The sequence below is a fragment of the Pteropus medius genome, unplaced genomic scaffold (genome assembly GCF_902729225.1).
Source record: "Pteropus medius unplaced genomic scaffold, Ma_sr-lr_union100, whole genome shotgun sequence".
NCBI lineage: Eukaryota > Metazoa > Chordata > Mammalia > Chiroptera > Pteropodidae > Pteropus > Pteropus medius.
Window position 1 is genome coordinate 6359297 of NW_024349225.1, and position 18908 is coordinate 6378204.

General features: G+C 43.5%; 1 protein-coding gene across 1 annotated transcript in view; it reads right to left on the reverse strand.

Moving 5' to 3' along the window:
- RGSL1 (regulator of G protein signaling like 1) overlaps positions 1 to 18908 on the reverse strand; it is an 85610-nt gene that overhangs the window by 19323 nt on the left and 47379 nt on the right. The window contains exons 5-15 of the mRNA XM_039881301.1: positions 17384 to 17458; positions 15994 to 16123; positions 15348 to 15452; positions 14187 to 14348; positions 12166 to 13130; positions 9455 to 9517; positions 8805 to 9027; positions 5976 to 6083; positions 3190 to 3292; positions 1612 to 1805; positions 131 to 248 (exon numbers count right to left, since the gene is read on the reverse strand). Coding sequence (XP_039737235.1) covers positions 131 to 248; positions 1612 to 1805; positions 3190 to 3292; positions 5976 to 6083; positions 8805 to 9027; positions 9455 to 9517; positions 12166 to 13130; positions 14187 to 14348; positions 15348 to 15452; positions 15994 to 16123; positions 17384 to 17458 — 2246 coding nt within the window. The remainder of the gene's footprint in view (positions 1 to 130; positions 249 to 1611; positions 1806 to 3189; positions 3293 to 5975; positions 6084 to 8804; positions 9028 to 9454; positions 9518 to 12165; positions 13131 to 14186; positions 14349 to 15347; positions 15453 to 15993; positions 16124 to 17383; positions 17459 to 18908) is intronic.

Here is an 18908-nt window from a genome sequence, read left to right on the forward strand (position 1 = left end):
GCTTTTCTTTGTAGGGAGGCTCTGGTCATGAACTTCGTGGATGGATTGTGAGCCTCCTTGCACATTGTGGCTTTCGAGGGCCAATGAGAAGCTCCAGAAGGGCCTGCTGTCTTCGCTGGGCAATACTTACCACTTTTCCTCCAGAGATTTCATGACACAGCTCTGGAGAATAAGTAAGGAGGTTGTGCTGACATGACTCATGTGACGGATTTCTTTGATGAGGGGATTATTGCACTGCAGCATTTCTTCTAAGAAATGCAAGAGAAAGAAAAAAAAGCCATCATTTCTTTGTCTACCATTTTTAGGCAGCTGTTTTTTTTTGTTTTGTTTTGTTTTGTTTCATTTTTAGAGTCTTACAGTTCCTCATTCTCAATCTGGTTCGTCTCTGAGCTCTTTACAAACTGTGTGAAAATCTTGAAAACATCTTTGGAATGTTATTTGTATTTATAGAGCAAATATATCCTTGTTTAGTTCCTCTCGAATTTCAAAGATAAGTGAGTAAGGGGAAGAAATGTTTAAGAGACTCATTTCTGCTGCTAGTTTGAAGTTTTTGGTTTCGGAAGGGAGCAGAAGAATAAAGGATTGAAGTTAAATTGCTGAGGCAGATGGGGAATCCGAGATTACCAATAAGTATTATAAAGACAATATGACTCCCCAGGTGTTCAAAGACAATCGTGTTCATTAATAAGACTTGAAAACTTTTCAAGGACAAGATCTGCATACTATTCTTTGTCTTCCAGCTGATTCAAAACAATGTATACAACTCGATATCCTGAGACTTAAGTAAAATATTTCTTACAAGTAAAGTTTTGCCAATTTTACTCTTTTTAAAAATTTTTATAAAATCTATAACCTTATCTTGGTTTACCACGAGCAAAAAACAAATCCATCTGTTTCTCTATGCCAAAACAGGGGGCATGTCTTCTTTACTTTGCTATAGATTTGTTTACCTCTAGGATGGGATCGCGCTCACCCCCCTTTTATTTCCCTTTAGACTTATAGGTCAACAGTTCACTTACAACTTCTGCTTCTGGTCAAGATGAATTTACATAGGTCAGATTTACCCTCCCGCCTTAGGCAAAAAAACAAGACGAAATTTATGAGGATTTGCAGGAGACAGCTCTCATCCCTGGTGCGACGCTCTTTACAACCTGTAGGTACGATGCTCTTTATAACTCTTGCCTTTGATCTAACTCCAGTCTATTTGATTTGAAGGTCAAATGACTTGAGTTTGAATTCAAGTTCCACCAACTGGATAAGTTAGTTAGCTTCTCTGGTTCACCTTCCTCATCAGTAAAATAGAGCTATTTATCTGTACCTTATAGAGAGTAAATAAAATTCTGTTTTCAGAGTTGAACAAAGTTAAGTGAGAGGACATATTTCACATATAAGTGCAAGTGTCTTGCACTTGGCTTCTTTTACCAGTAATGTATTTTGGATTCATTATTGTTCTCGGCTTTCACTCCTTCTTAATCATTGTCTCAATACTGCCCCATGTGGCCGTTGTTCCGTTCTGCTCCCTCAGTGGGGCTCACATTAGACAGGCTCTTTCCCAGACTCTTAAGATGCTAAAGAGAGAAGCAAACAGTATCAGGAGAAGAAGATGCATACCAGGGGGGACTCTGCCATGGAAAAAAGTCTTGATTATATTTTCAAAGAGAGACTTGTAAATCTTATCATTTGTCTCCGTGCCAATCTGCTGTAAGGCTATCAGGAATTGCAATGGGCTATCAGCTTTCCGTTCTTTGAGGAACTCCTTGAAGAACTCCAAGTGCTGTGTATTTAGGATGACTTCTGCCAAGTTTCTGGAAAACAAGAAAGCATCATTGGTGGAGAGAATGAGATGGTGATCCCTGGATTCTGCTCCTATTAAGGAATGGGGAAGGGCTTCTCCTAGACTGTGTGAAGATCAGGGTGAATAAATTGGTTGCTCTATTTCCTTGGAGATAAACTTTTATATATCCATCATAAGCTTGGTCCAATCATTTGACAACCCCAATGGAAGAGGAGGAGAGGTATTTAAAGGTTCCCCAAGGAAACTCTTTTTCTATTATGGATTCAAAACAATCCCTAATTGGCAGTCTTTCAGTGAGGCAGAATGTGCGTGATCAGCAATTATTGATCAATATTTCTAAATTTCCTTTACTGATTTCTTCTTTCACTGTTCTCTAAATATAGGTGCCCCTAATGGTTCACCCTCAATTCTCTTTACTTTTGTCTTATGACTTTTCTTCCCCTGAGTAATCTCTGCCTCCTCTGCAGTTTCAATTTTCATTGATATGGTAAAACTATCTTTCCAGTTCCCATGAGCTCCACCTCAAAATTTCAACTACCCATTGAACCTCATCTTGATGTCATAGTTACTATTTAAACCTCTCCATGTACACCTACAAATTGTACAACTCATTCTTCCTCCTTTATATACCAATTTCATTAAGTATGATACTAGCTACAGGTTTTTTTTATAGAGGTCTGTAACCAGTAAGAAATAGTTCCCTTCTACTCTAATTTTATTAAGAATTTTTTAATCCTAAATGGGAGCTGAATTTTATATTGAGATAATTGAAGTTTCCCCCCTTACTTCATTAATATGGCATATTATATTCATTAATTTTTGGATATTAAATCAATCTTACACTCCCGGGATAAATCCTACTTGGACATGCTCTATAATCCTTTTTTATATGTTGCTAGATTTAGTTTGCTAATATTTCATTGAGGATTTTTATGTCTAGATTTGAAAGGAATATTGACCTGTAGTTTTCTTATAATATCTTTGTTTGGCTTTGGGACCAGGGTAATACTGGCTGGCCTCATAGAATGAGTTGGCAAGTATTCCTTTTTCTTCTATTTCCTCAAAGAGTTCATGGACTATTTATTTATCCTTTAAATATTCCATAGATTTCTCCAGTGAAGCCATCTGTGTCTAGACTTTTCTCTGTGAGATGATTTTAAATTGCTAATTCAATTTCTTCTCTTGTTATAGATTTATTCATATTATCTACTTTTTGAGTCAACTTCAGAAACATGGATATTTCTAGAAATTTACCTATTTTACCTAATGATATAAGGAAAAGAGTCTGGAAATATACACACAGGAAAATAAGTTCAGCATTACACGTGTGGAGATTAAAAAGAGCTTGTACCAGGAGGCGTTGCTGTAGCCAGCTCCTGTGTCTTATGTGTTACCTGGGTCGTATCGAAGGCTTCCTCACAGCAGTTCTTTTAAGGGACATTTTCCTAGTTGGGGGTGATTGCACCCTTGGTTCTCTGAAGATTTTCACTGTAAAATCTAATGGAAAATCACAAATTTAGGCAACACCATGTTAAAAGAACATTGCAGAGAATAAGAGGGGACAAAGTAGCGAGGACATTGACCAGACATTGAGTGCAGGTGGAAAACCCACGGTCCCAACAACTGCTGCCATCTCAGACTATGAGAGCTGAGAAGAGGCGGATACTAATATCAGTCTAGGCTGTGTTATTTAAGTTCTGCTGGCTATTAGGCTTAGGGCCCACCTTTTTCAGAGGACTGCAAAGACCAAGTCCATCATACTTCTCCTTATCATTTCACCACTAAGTGTCATCCCTCCTTCAATCAGCCATTTTTACTCGACCACATTCCACATGGCAGTCAGTCTTCCCTGACACCTCTGCTATCCCATCCTCAACCCTTCCGCTTGCCATCCGGAGCTCCTGCTTTGTAGTCAGCAAACTCTCCCAGATTCTTACGTCTTTCTTAAGCATTCCCTCCACCTTCTTGCTTTAACTAAAATCATTCTCTTTCCTGAGGACACTGCTTCCACTGCACGTTTCTTAAGTGCTATTCTGTCATACCATACACTATACAGAGTGGGCGTCTGGCTCCCTACTGCCATTTAAAAACCATTATTTCAAAAAATATATTAAAACATTATTATTGAAGAATGAGTGAGTCTGAGGATTTTAGTATTCGTAGAGCCTTTTGAGGTTAATATTGTGGGAGAAAATATAGATTATCAACTCATTAAGGGACGGGATGGTATATTTTTCACCTCATCTCCAGAAATTAGAACATGGCCCAGTTATATAGCTAATGCGTTAAACTATTTACTAAATAGAATGTACTTCCACAGGAAATTTTTGTGTGGTTTGGTAATACCCTCAGTGACAGAAAGCATACAAAAAGGATTGTAAACAATAAATAGTGGATCTAAATAAATGCAATTGCATTGGTGAAAAAATAAAATCTAGACTATAGAAAGCTAAATATCAAAAACCCAAAAGAAACTCAAGGAACTCCCGATTACAACAAAACAAAACAAAACAAAACAAAACAAAAACACCTAGGAATGCTGGATAAAAAATAATACACTTTAAAACTCATAAGTAAGCTTGTAAGAAATTAATACAAAACAAAATAAATACTCAGAGATCAGAAACAAAGAAAACGTTAAAATCCAGGAAGGTAAGCTGACACTCATCCTTCCGCTGCCTTTGAGGCTTTTGCATCGTTAAAGCCACAATAGGACAGGAGGCTAAACCATGGACCCTTGGAACAGGGGCAAAAAAATCTTTTGGCACTGATTTTATTTTCAAGATATCTGACAATCATGACAGTGGCTACTGAGGAATTTAGCAAAGCTTTTTGGCACGCTATCAGGGCAGAAGAGGGAAAAATCTGTAAAACAGCAAAGGAGAAGAGGCTCGGATAAGCACTCCAGGCTTTCAATTCGGACCCCCCAAAAGTAAGGAAAACTAGAGCTAGCATTTCCTTAAACGGAATGAAAGTTAGCTTTGAACTAACTCAGTCCTTAAAATGGTTTAAGGTTATCTGAATGCTGCGGGTTCAGTGCATGCTAGAAGCAAAAGAAACCCTTTCTAGAAGAAAAATAACATCACCCAGAGCCTCACATCATCTCTATAAATTTGTATTGACAGTGTTCACAAATAAAGCAGAAATAACAAGGTATTTAAAAAGACTTGACCAAAAACCAAGGGGAAAAAATATGACATTTGAAATAGACACAGGAAATCCAAATATGGGCTTTAAAAATACTATTATTAATAAAGTTTAAGGAATTAAAAGAGAAAGAAAATATCAACAAAGACTAAATATCATAAAAAGAAAAAAATAGAAATTCTAAAAACAAAGTTTAATGACAGAAACATAGAAAATTAAGGATTAATAAATGGGTAGAATGACAAATTATACACAATTGAACTGAGAATTGCTGAAGTAGGTGTAAAATCAAGAGAGGAAAAAAAAGGAAAATACAGAATAAAGCACACAAGACATACGGCATATGATTGAAATGTCAAAAATATATGTATTAAGATTATCAGGAAGAGGGACGAAATTGAATGGAGCAAGACAACTATTCGAAGAGACAGTAACTGCAATTTTCCTAAAACCGACAAAGCACCTCAAGGCAGAAATGTGAAAATTCATTCTGGATATTCCATCCACCAAAGAACACTGCCTGACCCAAGGTTAGATTCTCCCTAGGGGCAGCTACATCCCACATGAGTCAATGTGGACGCACCCAAGTCCCTTCGCTCTATGGCAGACAGCTTTAGAGTTTCCTGTGGAGTCTGCTGAGGTCTGCAATAACTACCTCGCCGTTCAGCATCTCCCTGTGCTTAGTCCTGCTTTCCTCGTTCCCTTACAGGTGCTCTTCCAAAGAATGTGCCTCAGCAAACCTCCTCCCATAAATCTCTGACTCCAGGAAACTTCAAAGAAGACAAATGCGCATTATTTAAAACACTGGAGTAACAACTAAGAAAGAAGGTAGGAATTAATTTTCATCATCTTCCTCATTCATTTACAATTGAATCTCATTTTCATGACGTTCTATGTATGGTTTTGTAGGAGGAAAAAAAAACAGACATGGTCTGAGCATCCTTCATTTCAAACAAAGCACGGTTCCTCTTTTGGTTTGAAGATTCTCTCTTACCTGGTTGTCTCAAATCTACCTGTGAGTTTCAACACTTACCTATCTTAGGTGCTTTTTCACAATATATTTTGTAGTCATTGCTGATCTTCTCGATGGCCACCTTCGGATACTTACAGCAGAGTTCCTCAAAGGTCATTTTTTCTATGTCTATTAAGTAGGAAAAAACAGAGGTGGAGACTAGTTGTCCACTCTAGGTTCAAAGATTCATATACTTTTGTTGAAGGTATTGCCTTTAAAATGCTATTTAAGTTCACAGGGAATACAAATTCCTTAGGCCAAATTAGAAGCAAGGAAATACAGCCTCTTCCCACCCCAGTGGGAAGATTCTGCCCTTCTTGGGGACACCTGACCCATGGAGATTTTCTGCCTGAGGGATACTAGGATAACTGAAATATGACTTTGAAAAAGTCATTAATTATTAACACATGTACATGAAGTAATTAATCCAAATTAATGTTGACCCCTTTGAAGCAGCCATCTGTTGTAGGGAAGAGTTGCAAATGCATTTCAAGCATTCTGCTATTGCTTCAAAGAGTCTGATGCACTTAGGGATCATATGTAACAAATAACATGCTAGGTAGGACCTTTCTCTTCTTGTCTTTGTCTTCGGAATTCATTCAGAATTGTCAGCTCACATATCTGAATATGATAAACAATTGTCCTTTGAGAGAGACTTGTTTTTTTCTAGAAATAGCCATACATTGTTTCCAGTCAGACACGATGAATTGAAAAGGAATAGTATTTTTCGCATCTAAAATGAGGCAGGACAGTATGACTGAGACAGCAAGAGAGGTTTTACCCATGTACTGGGATGTAAAAGCAGATTAGCAGTCCTTTGCCTCCGATCAAGGTGAAAACATTCATTTATGTTTTGAATTCTGGAGTTTAGATTAAAACTAGTCACACACTGCTGTCCAGGAACTCTCCAAGGCAGGCCAGTGCTTGCTGACATTATACTGGTGGGGTCCAGAAGGAAGACCAGGGTGTGGCCTGACAAATGTCAGCTGTCCTCATGTCAGCATGGTTGTCATCATTTCCTCAGCCAGGGGTATCTGGCTGTGAGTAGTAAGAGCCGTGGATTACTTCTGCAACGGATCTAGGTTTCTAGTCCTCCCTTGCCGAGCAACCTCAGGCAAGTCTTTTCTCCTCTCTGGGACCAATTTTTTCCATATGAAAGCTGAGAGATTCTAGTTCTGGTGCTGTGAATTTATGGTACAGCCTGAGTGGAAATATCAGCCTACCTGGCAGTCGGGGCCTCGGGTTGGGCTAATGTACAGGTGGCCCTTCATTTGGTCCAACTTGTGTTCCCAAAAGGCAGTGGTGGAGGAAGTAAGGATGTGTGTTGGTGGAGAGAGGGGGCGTCTCCATGGAAGGGGTTCCTGCTCTTCCTGGCCACCTTGACACTCCAGGGCCACTAAAGGAATGCCTGTTGCCCAGTATGAGTGTGGTGAAATTTACCAGCTACCCTTTCTTCCACTTTGCTCTTGATTTCTGGGAGACGTTCCAGAATGTTCAGGACTTAGAGAGAAGGCAAATCCCTGAGGTAAAACAGAGGGCCAGTTTATGACAGATTTAAATAACTCATGTCTAAGCATGGCTCCGAGGGGCAAGCATCCAAGTCATCTTGCTCTGTGTATGGAGCGTACATTGAAATTTTAAGGGAGTCAAGCCTTGCCTTTCTTTAGTGTAATCTATCGAGTACTACTTACTGAGCACCTGCTTGCTGTGTAAGTGCCACCAATCCCCTCAACAGCCCTGCACAGCAGGGGCCATTAACCAGACCCTACAGATGAGGAAACGAGGCTCAGAGAGGTGGGGTAACTTGCCCAGGATCACAGAGCGAGGCAGCCGTGGCACTGAAATTTCAAAGCTTTTGCTTAACTCCTACTCCACCCATGTTTTTCAAAGTGTAGGTCATGACTCAATAGAATGTCAAAAAAATAAACCGAATCATTGCCAGCATTTATAACACAAAGAACAGAATAGAGAATCTTGAAGTACATCATCTTATGTAATAAGGGCAAGCATTGCTTTGTGAAAATATTTTTCCATTTAGATGCACACACACATATACAGGTAGGTATATGTTCCCTGAAGTCAAATATATTTATTGTGTGTTAAAGTTTGAGAAATACTGCATTACTGTGACTGCCTCAGCATAGATCATTAAAGCAGCTTATTCACTTGGAATAATAATGACTGACATTTGTTGGATTTGTACAACTGCCAAACATTGTGCTAGTGTCTTTTATAGATGATCTCAGGTCATCGTCACAAGCCTGTTATTATTCCCAATTTACAGGTGAGAGAACCGGGACTTAAAGAGAGGTTAAATTGCTCAAGTTTACACAATCACTCGCAGAGCCAGGATACGACCCCAGACCTTTGGGGCAGCAGAGCTTTGTGTCCCTTCCACTGCCTGGCTGGGCTGGTGCGTCTCAAGGATCTAGCCGTTAAAAATACATTCACGGAAATACTTTGGACCCAGTTGTGGGGGAAGCATGGAGAGGCAGAACTTGCTTATCAGATGCACAGAATGCACTGCTCAGTCCCACTGTGGTGACTGACGCCCTGGTGGGCATGAGTCAGGCCACACTGGAGTGCTCTGGCCCCCTTCACAGCCAGGAGGCATCTCTGCTGTCAGCCCGACTGGACTCGATCCTGGCTCTGCCACCTACTGTGCGACCTTGAGAATGTCACTTGTCCTCTCTACCTCAGTTACTCAGTACTTACCTCATAGGTTATTTCGAAGATCATATGAGGTAATCTTTGCACTGCACACTGCTGACACACCATAAATAATCACTGAATGTTAAATAGTAATATTTCCCAGTTGCCTGCATGTGAGGGTATGGTGACCGCCCTCACCTGTCAGAAACACCGGAGATTTCAGTTCCACTCGGAGAGACCCGCCTTGTCTTAGGTCCTCGGTAGCTATCTTTTGCCACTGCATCGAATCCATTTCTTCCATATTAGCCAAACCCTGGCTTAGTGCCAGGGATTCCTCAAACCTCTTATAAAGGAGATAATTCTCTTTTTTGCTTATAGAGTCTCTTTTATGCCACCTGGTGTTGATGAACTTGGTCTGAGTCTAAGAGAAGTGGGAAAGGGGGCAGACGACATTTGCTACAGGAACTGGACCAGAAGCAAGGTTTTCGTAACGTCCTCCCCCACCACACAGACTTACCCCTCAAAATTTTCAGTTTGTTAAGAACCAATTGCTCCTTGACACACCATCCCCCCCTCCCTCTTCGAAATCAAACCCATTTTCCATAAGGGAGGAATTCTGTATAAATGTGACTTCTTTAAAGTCAGCTTATGAACTTGAGTCTTTTTCCTTGAGAGGTTTATGTTTAGAACAACGGGATGTCAACCCCCCAGTTGCCTCTAGGGGAAAAAAAAATCAGAAGTTCATTTACTTTTAACAAATAAGGCTCCGAAAAGAGCATTTAAGTCTCTTTTCTGCCCTCAACCTCAAAGAGCATTTAAGTCTCTTTTCTTCCCAAAGCCCTGCCTACTGAAAAAATGAGAAACCAGTGGTCCTCTTCATCCAGAAACTCATCATACCAAGGGCTGAGCATCTGAAAGGCAAACACGACGTAAGCGTTAGGAGGTGCCGCTCGGCCGGCTGCGTCTCTCTGGCTAGTGGGAGAAAAGGAGGCTGTAGATTCTGGATTCTTTGCTTTGGAGACACAATGGCACAGCAAACATTAGTCATGACCAGCTCAGGGGTGTTCCTTTGCCTTTCTGAATATGGCACCTCAAGTAGTCTCTCTCCGAATCTCACAGAATAATAATTGATATTTATTTAAGAAGAGATATAACAGTTTACTGAAGGACAATTATTTGACATCTCCTATTTCTTCGTTCCTTTCCAAAGTACTATCTCATTTGATTCTCAAACTGGTCCTGAAAACCAACCATCTCCTTTGGTGTGTCTACTCTTCATATCTCCCACTTGAAGACCTTACCTACTTGTGAAGAATATTTCCTTACATTAAAAAAACAAATAAACAGTAACAACAACAGAAACCTATGAGTTAGTGCTTGGCTAGGCTTATATAGCTGTACTCTCACATTTATTCATTTATTAATTTTCTGGCAAATATTTTCTGAGTGCCTCCCACATGCCAGACACTGTGCTCATAGCTGGGAATATACAGATCAATATGTGACAAGCCTGGTTATCAAGGAGCGCACCTTCTGGCATGATGAATGGCAGTACGACACATGCTACCTTAGAGGTGTGAGCCAGGTTCTCTGGGAGCAGAGAGGAGGGGACAATTATTGCTGTGTTGAGTTCAGGAAAGAAATCCTGAAGATGAAGCCAGACTGGGGAGGTGGAGAACAGACTGAGTAGGCTTTGTCAGTTTAGCATGGACTTTGGATTTTACTGGAGACAGAAAGCCATCTGTTTTCAAGGTTCTCACTGCTTCCTTTTCTTATTTTCAATTAAATTACCCAATTTATGTTTTGGCAGAGTCCCTGTGGCCGATGTGGAAATAAGCCTAGTGAGGGCCAAGGGCAGACCCAGGGGCATCAGCTAGGAGGCCACGGTACCAACCCGGGTGACATTAGATGGGGTTTGGACCAGAGTGGTTGTAACGGGAGGGGAGGATTCTGGATATAATTTTAAGGCTGAACCAACAGGATTCGCCAATAGACTAGACATGAGTGTGAGACAGAGGCAAGTCATGGATGATACCAAGATTTTATATCTGAAAAACTGTAATAGGCCAGACTTATCTCTATACAAATATCTTCTACACCTTGCTGAATACCAGGCAGGGGGATTTGCTGTGCGGATCTGCTCCTCCAGGAAGCACAGCCTCAGTCTCAGCCTCTCACCTCAAATGCCTCCCCCAAGGGCAGGGGGCCTCTGTGCTCTTATTATTCAAGTATTGTGCAAAGGAGAGCTTTGGCTCTGGCTCCACTGGACTGATCTGGTCCCACACTATCCAGATGTCCAACCCTGGATAGTTATGGTGTATTGGAAATTATGTTGGACTTAGAGCCAAGAAATCCTGGGTTCTGACCCTGGTTCTTGCACTAGCCTGCTGTGTGCCTTTGAGCTAATCCGCTTACTCTCCCCGAGTCTCAGTTTTCTCAACTATACACTACCCTGTCGGCCTCTCAGAGGTGCTAAGAAGCCTCAAGGAGATAATTTGCATGAATGTGCATTATGAGGTAAATACATTATAATGCACTAAAATATTTGCTGTTTATATCCACTTGCCCTTCAAGATCTCCTCTCTACTCATGTTCACCCTGCTTGTGCCTTGGGAAATTAATGTGTGTGGACCACATCTGCAGGCTCCCTTGACCTCTGGGAGGAGTTATTCGGTCAGGAATCTTGACAGATGGGAAAGCAGGAGCAAAATGAGCTTGGGGTACCTGTCCCTCCTGACCCCTCCCAGCCAGATCACAGATAATTGTAGCTCCTGCCAAGTGTTCCATTCCATGTCACTCATTCTCTCCCGGTTCTGGTAACTACCCCTTCTCCTCAACAATTTTGATCTAGGATGATAACACCCCAGGGCCCCTTAGAGACCCAGGGGTAGTATCCTCTGTGGTTTCTCTGCCCACATGCCCCCTCCCTTGAAAGCAGTCCTTTTTATTGGGCTTTCATCTGTTTCCCAGCTTGACAGTGCCATTTGTTTTCTGCCAAGATCTTGATGATACACTAGATAAACTATGGGCCTTACTTCTAGTGAGTTTTCAAGATAGTCTCATGATTATCTTGGGATGAGAAGAAACCCTTCTAATTGACCATTTCCTCGATGTCCGGTCATGGAAAGGAAGCTACTGCATTTCCATACATAATGTCTAGAACACACTTATCGAAACTTCCCTCAATAGAACGCTCTGAGGTTCAAGGTTTTGGGAGAATCCACATAAAGGAGAATTCTACTTTGGAGTTTCAGCTGCTTCTTGGCATTTTGTAGAGTTTGCTTCTAAAAGATTAACCAACTCTTCAACATGTGAAGAGTTGTGTGAATAATTATATCATTAGTTCAATATGGATGACCAGATAGGATTTGGGATCAGTTTCAGCTGGTTCTTGGCAATTTGTAGAGTTTGCTTCTAAAAGATTAACCAATTCTTCAATATGTGAAGGGTTATGTGAATAATTATATCATTAGCTCAGTACGGATGACCAGATAGGATTTGGGGTCAGTCCTGACCTAACCTTCCAGACACTAACCCATTTTTGTGAGGCATGGCCTACCTGGCAGATCTCCTTCTGGGCTCTGGGAATCCAGGGGCTCATATCCCCAAAAGGCAGCAGCTCCTTCAGACCTTCGGTGGTTTGGGGTCTGAGCGGTAGGCGTGGACCAATCTGCTCATTCAGGTAGAGCTCACAGATCCGGGTGCCCAGCATGTGCTGAATGACAGCATTTCCAGTCTTCTTGTTATTCATCAGGACACTGAGGAAATGGTGCAGGTCCTGCCAGAGGTCCAGGAGTTGGACCTCCACCTTCAAGTTCAGCCTCTTCAGGTAGTCCCTGAAGGGGTGCCCTGCACAGGTGTCAGCACACAAGGCCCAGTGGGTGTAGTCCATGGAGAGGCTTTGCCTGGCAGCCTTCTTCATTGTCATCTGGGAGAAGTGACTGATGAAGGGGGTGGCCGTCCTCAGGTGGGTAGAGAACTTTGTCTCAAAGATGTCTTCTATGTGGAGGTGGCTCTTGGCCTTCTTCACGTTGGACTTCCTGTCACAGAGAATATCCTTTTCTGGGGAACTGATTATTCTCTCCTTTGAAGAGGCCTCATTCAGAGAGGGCATCTGTATAACCACCTTCTCCTGAGGACATACCTCCTGGGGGAGAGTAGTGTTGGTGTCTGTCTTGGTGTCCAATTCTAGAGACCAAGAGGCATGATCTATCAACTGCCACATCTTCCTTTTGGTCTTCCTGCTTGAGTACCGCTTCAGGGGGTGGTAGCACTTCTTGATGCTCATGCTTAGAGGGAGCCCTCCTCCGTGAGTATAGCAAATACTGCATATGCGGGTATCATATTCCTGCATCAGACCCTGGCATGACTCCTCCTTAGCGATGATGGTCTTGGCATGGGTGTAGAAGTTGGGGAGCCAATAGCTCTGGAGTTTGAACAAAGCCATTTTTTGCATGTGGCTCAGGATCTCCCTCCTGGTGGTTGACTGGTTGGGATGCCAGATGGAAAGGTTCAGGAGGGCCTCTGGAAAAAACATAGAGAGATGAAGATAAAGATGCTGTGGGGATAGTGAGATTTTTAAAATTTTTTCCATATGTTTTTGTGTATAGCATTTCATTCATCCCTCATACAATCCGGGGCGGAGGGTGGGGGGGGTGCGGGGTGGTGTGAACAGGTCAAATATACAGTGGACACATTTTTAGGGTTTGCTCAGCACAGAGCGACCCTTTCTCTGATTACCTTTCTTCTTCCCCATAGAAATAAGTCATTTTATAGAGGGCTATTAAATGTTATTGCAAAGAAAAGCAAAAGGCACAAGAAAATATGTTTAAGAACGAGAGACATGTACCTCTGAATGGAATTTCTCAGGGCCATATCTGATGAGAGAAAGGGGGGTGGACTGGATAATTTAAGGGAGTCCTTACCAGTCTCGATTTAATGTCATCAATTCTCAAGTTATTTCTATGAAGAGAGAAGAGTGTGACTAATACCAAAGAAAAAAGCACATCTTCCAGAACCCATTTGTGTTTGGGTTAGCAATGCCTCCTCGCTTAATACATACATACATAAATCGGATGAATCTGATGTTCTAGAGAAGAGGTTGGCAGGTCTTTTCTGAAAAGGGAGAGCTAGTCGATATTTTAGGCTTCATTAGCCACAGATGGTCTCTGTTGCAGTTTTCTTTTTTAACCCTTTAAAACCGTCTTTAAAATTCCAGCTCATAAGCCACGTGTACTTCATTTGGTCTGCAGACTGTGGTTTGTTCTAGGGAATCCCCAAAAGACAAGCCCTGTGGGCTCGGAAGATGGAGAGCTGTTGAATTACCCTGTCTCAATTCCTCTTTACTCCATCCAGCCAACTGTCACTGGCAAGTCAAAGCTCAGGAAGAGGCACACACCAGCCTAGGGACAACTGGTCTCTCTCATCCCCTTCCTGTTAGGAGTTGGGGCTCCCACGGGCATCCCCGATACACAGAAGATGGGAAGGGTGGCAGTGTGCAAGGCAAGAGACTGAGGGCTATCAGACTCCGGGCTGATCTTTTTGGTGCTATTTCCCAGGGATTTCATTCCAGGTTCTTACTGATGTTCATGTTGCAGAGAGCGACCACCCGAGACCCCTCCTGGAGATGCGTGGCCTTCAGCACAAGGAGGAGGGACAGGTAGTGGTCCCTTAATTCCAGGTTCATCTCATCTATGCTCAGGATCTCCTCAGTGAGGATCCAGAAATCCAGCAGCTCTTCACCTGCAGATCAGACAGGGGAGGCACAGAGCTGCGCCCCAATCTCACCCCTTCAGTGGCTGCATCTGGGCGTAGCAGCTGACGCCTCCACCTTACCAGCCTACTCTACTGTCTCAAACATCACCATCAGTCACTCCTCTGGGCTAAGGCATCATCTCCATGAAATATGCTGATGTGGGGGTGGCTGGGAGGCATGGGGAGAAGGGACTTAAAGGATAGGAATTTTTTTTTGTGACATTTTTGTTGTTAGAAAAACTATCACTTTAGGGACAACTTTAAGACTCAGGATGGATCGTGAGACATCTGAGTTTCGTCCAAAAATTAAAGATCAGAGAAAAAAAAAATTTTTTTTCCTACATCATGGACCTGGAGGAGCCTGTAGGAAGACACTGGAGCCGAAAGGTGTCAAAGACTACTACATTCACAGCTTTGGCGGGGTGATGTCTTGGTGACAAACTGGAAGATAGTCTATCTAGCTCTTCCCTATCTGCTCCCTGGGAATCCAGGATTTCACCCTTAAACTAGGGCTGGTCGCCGGATAAAACTTAATGTTCCTGAACTGGAGCGACAGCCAGTGCCCACTGCTGGCCTCCCAGTGCTCATCAACGACTGGACCCAACAGAACAGAAAGCAGTGCATCTCAACTCTATGGCTACAGGGACTTACTTATTTACTGGTTCCTTGTCTGTCTCCCCACCATCTCGGCAGCTTTATGAGGTGGGAACTTATCACTCTTGCTCACCTCTGTGTTCCCACCCACCAGCACGGTAACCGCCACAGAGTGGTGCTCAATAAACATTGTTGCGTGAATGAATGAAAGAAAGGGACACTGACTGCTCCTGCCCTGACTTATACTATGGATCCCAGTTTTCAAAGACTTTATCCAAACTGCATTACAGGACATTTTTTATATTTACCACAAGCACACTGTCAGAAAGTGCTCTGGAGCATTCTGGAAGCTTAGAACCTGCAGAGGCATCAGGAACAACTCTAAGAACCCACCTGAACTGCCCTTGAGGTAGGTGCAGAAGCGCCACATCCCTCTGACCCCGCCAATGCACTTCTGGAGTAGCCACTGGTCTGCCTTTTTCCATCTCATCATCTTGGCTGCCAGGAGAAGTCCGTGATAAGACAGAGACGGTGAGCTCCAGCCCTGGCCCCTCCCTCAGCCTCGAGTGCGGTCAGAGCCCCATTCGCTCAGTGGGAGTGCGGGAAAATGGTGGCTCATACTGGCTGCTATGAGCAGCAGAACAAGAGCAGAAGTAAGGAGTTTAATTAAGAGGTGATTTCAGTAGCCAGGTGAGAAATGGTGGCTTAGACCAGGAAGGTAGCAATGAAGGTGGAGGGATGTGTTTGATTCTGAATGTACTTTAGGTAATTTTATCATGTCCTGTGGCCACCATTAGCTCTCTCACTTCTGGCGGTGGTGAGACGAATAGCCCAGCCCATCTGACTCCTGCTTATTGCTCTAGGTATGAATTTTTCAGCCTAAGATTTCACCTATTGCCACAGCACAGGCTGAGCCACCTGCATATCTTAATGCTACAAAGGCAGCTAGTATTTGTACCTTCGCGTGGGACTGACAGGCACAGGATCGCTATAGAGCCCGGCTTCCCGTATTTCTCCACACGTTCATCCCCATGCTTACCTCCTTCTGGGGAATTAACGAAACTGATGAGCTCCTGATAGAGAATGTAATGCAGACACAAGTTGGTTTTACAGAAGAAAGGTAACCGATATTTTTCCAACCAGGTCAGTAATCCTTTGTACTTTGCAGTCTAGAGTCCAAACAAAATAGGAAAAGAAAAGTGAAATTGAACCGAACGCTAAGAAATTCAGCTTAGCAAGGGGCAATAAATAACCTCACGCTTGCAGTATCTGGCCCAGAGGAGAGGCACGTTGATTAAAAACAGTATCTAAGCGGAATAGAGACTCGGGCTGAGGCCCCCAAAGGAGTGAATAGATGGGTAGGAAAGAAAAAGGTTGATCTTCTGTCCAAAAATCTTCCTTATTTCTGGGTGAAGTTGTTTAAGAAAAGATCTAAGGTTTGCTTCATAGAAGAGAAGCAGAATGAATTTTGGTCTGGCGTCGGGTCATAACTCTATTCGACTTGCTTCTTTGTGAGCACACTTATCATTTTTCATAGGCTCCCAGCCCATATCAGCTATACAACATGTGCAAAAACACACAGAGACCCACACATAATCTCCTTTAGAGTACGGGATGGACCCCTGAGAGACAGAGTCACCCGAGAAGGGAGGTGAAAAATAAAACTTTTAAGTTTCGGAGTTCTCCTAGGGAAACCAAATATAAGAACCAGAGTGGAATGTCTTTCTCGGCTTTCCAGACCCCAGAGAAAAAGGAAACCTCGCTGTGAGCAGGGCTTACAGTGATCCTTCTGACTCCGCATGGCGCTGGTAGGGCATGCGGAAGCCATTAGTAAGTCTAAGGTCTACACGGTGAAAAATGAGAACGGAGAGGGGGAGAAGGAGAAGAGACAATAGACGTGGACAATGAACAATGGACGTGGACAAGAAAAAAGATGTGAAGAGAAAGACAGTCTCTGGAGGAGAACGGTCAGGTAGTCACAAAGAAGCACAGGAAGTCATCTTACCATGAGCTACACCTTACAATGTGAATGATCACTACGTGGCCAGGGCTGCCACTTCCCATGCCACACCCATGGCGGGTGCCGCCAATCAATTTCCAGACTCTTTTCTGGCTTAGGTGTGGCCTCAGGGGCTTCTCAACCCTGCGCTCCAAGCATCCCCTGCCCAACAGTCACAGAGGGCATGAGAGATGAATCCCATCTGCTAACCAGAGCTCACCAACATTGCTGGCCCAAGTGGTAAAAATCCCAAACGGGGAACTCTCTGCCTGGCTAGATGCTGTTTGTACTACTCGTCTGCTTTCTAGTTCCTTCCATAGTCACGCGCTGGACCTCCTCTCCTTCTCCCTCGCCCTCTCCCAATCATACTTCAAATCCGGCTCCCTCTTCTCCCACCCCAAACCCTCTGCCATTCCGGAATCTTACTCACCAAATCATGAGGTATTTCTGGCCACAGGCTCCACTGTGCATTGTCAACTGTGTAAAACGGTGTCTGACCAAAAACCTGCAAAAGAAAGCTAGGAAACAGCGACAGGGGTAGAGCTTCCCTTCACCACCGCGTGACGGCCCATTGCGGGCACACAGGAAGAGAGGTGCCATCCACAGCTTTCCCATTTCAAGGGACATTCGTTCTTAAATTTATTCCACTGAATCAACTTGCCTTGTACAAAAACACCCCAAATAGACAAAATTGCAAGGTTTGTTTATCTTCTGGCTCCGTTCTGCCCTGCCCTGGAGTTATCTTGCCCACGTGCAAAGGCCAGAGTCCATGGTATTAAAAGTGTAGTGTGTTAGTCATTTCTCCGTGGACTTAGCGAGCTAAAGTAAAGGCCTAAAACCCTTCTATAAAGAGAAACAGCTTTGGATTTGCCTAAACTCCTCAGCTGGAAGTAGAGAGGACTGAAGATACGAAGATTAAGGGTACGACTTACTTAGGGGGGCATTAAGTGTCCAAAATGGATAGATAATTCTAGGCTACTCTTCTCCTTTGTCATGGAGCAGGGGCTGTGACCTGGGCGATCTCCTCTGACACTGATGGAATAGGGCTTCTGCGTTTATGTGTGTCTGAGCTTAGCAGTCTCACCATAGGCACCGAAATGTCTCAAAGTGTCCCCAAAGTGTTTGTGAAAAACTAGAGAGCCCGAAACCCCAATTCGTGTCAGTCCGACCATCTCCCCGAGATGAGCGGTCCCATACCTTTGTCAGTCTGTGGCCCTTTCGTTCTCTCCCCTTTGTCCTTGGCTGTGAGGTGTCAAAGGAAGGTGATGGTGACGCCCGCATTTTGCAGATGCCCCAAAGGAAGGTGATGGTGCCGCCCGCATTTTGCAGATGCCCCAAAGGAAGGTGATGGTGCCGCCTGCATTTTGCAGATGCAGATATCACTCTCTAAAGGAGATTCAGTCCTCAGTGGCGCCTCTCTGCCCTGCACCCAGTGTGTGACGAGACATGAGGAGGGTGGCATGACCTTGACAGGATGTGGGTAGGACTGGGAAGTTATGAGGTCATGTGGGAGTAGTGTATGGAACCAGTTTTATCATGTGACATTTGTACCAGAGAGGGCACACAAGGCTGAGGTCTGGAGCCATAAGACCTGGTCAGCTCCCAGAACTGCCCCATGTGGTCTCAGAGAAGTCACTTAACTTCTGAGGCCCGTCTGTCAGAAGCAAATGATGCAGCTTCACAGGGCAAGGGGTAGCGCTGTGTAAACTGACCGCGGTGTTGAACGTGAAACACCGCTGCCACTCTGACTAGACCACGGCCACCGACATAGCCAGGACTTGCAAATGTTCTTGGCTGGGATTCTACTTCGCATTTCTCTCTCTCCATTTCTAGAATGGACTGCTTACATTGTGTTGATGGATGTTTTAAGATTACTTCTGAAACCTTCCATTAGATGATGGCAGAGGCAATAGCATGAGACAGGACCACCCGAAAGACCTGCTCTTAGAGGACTC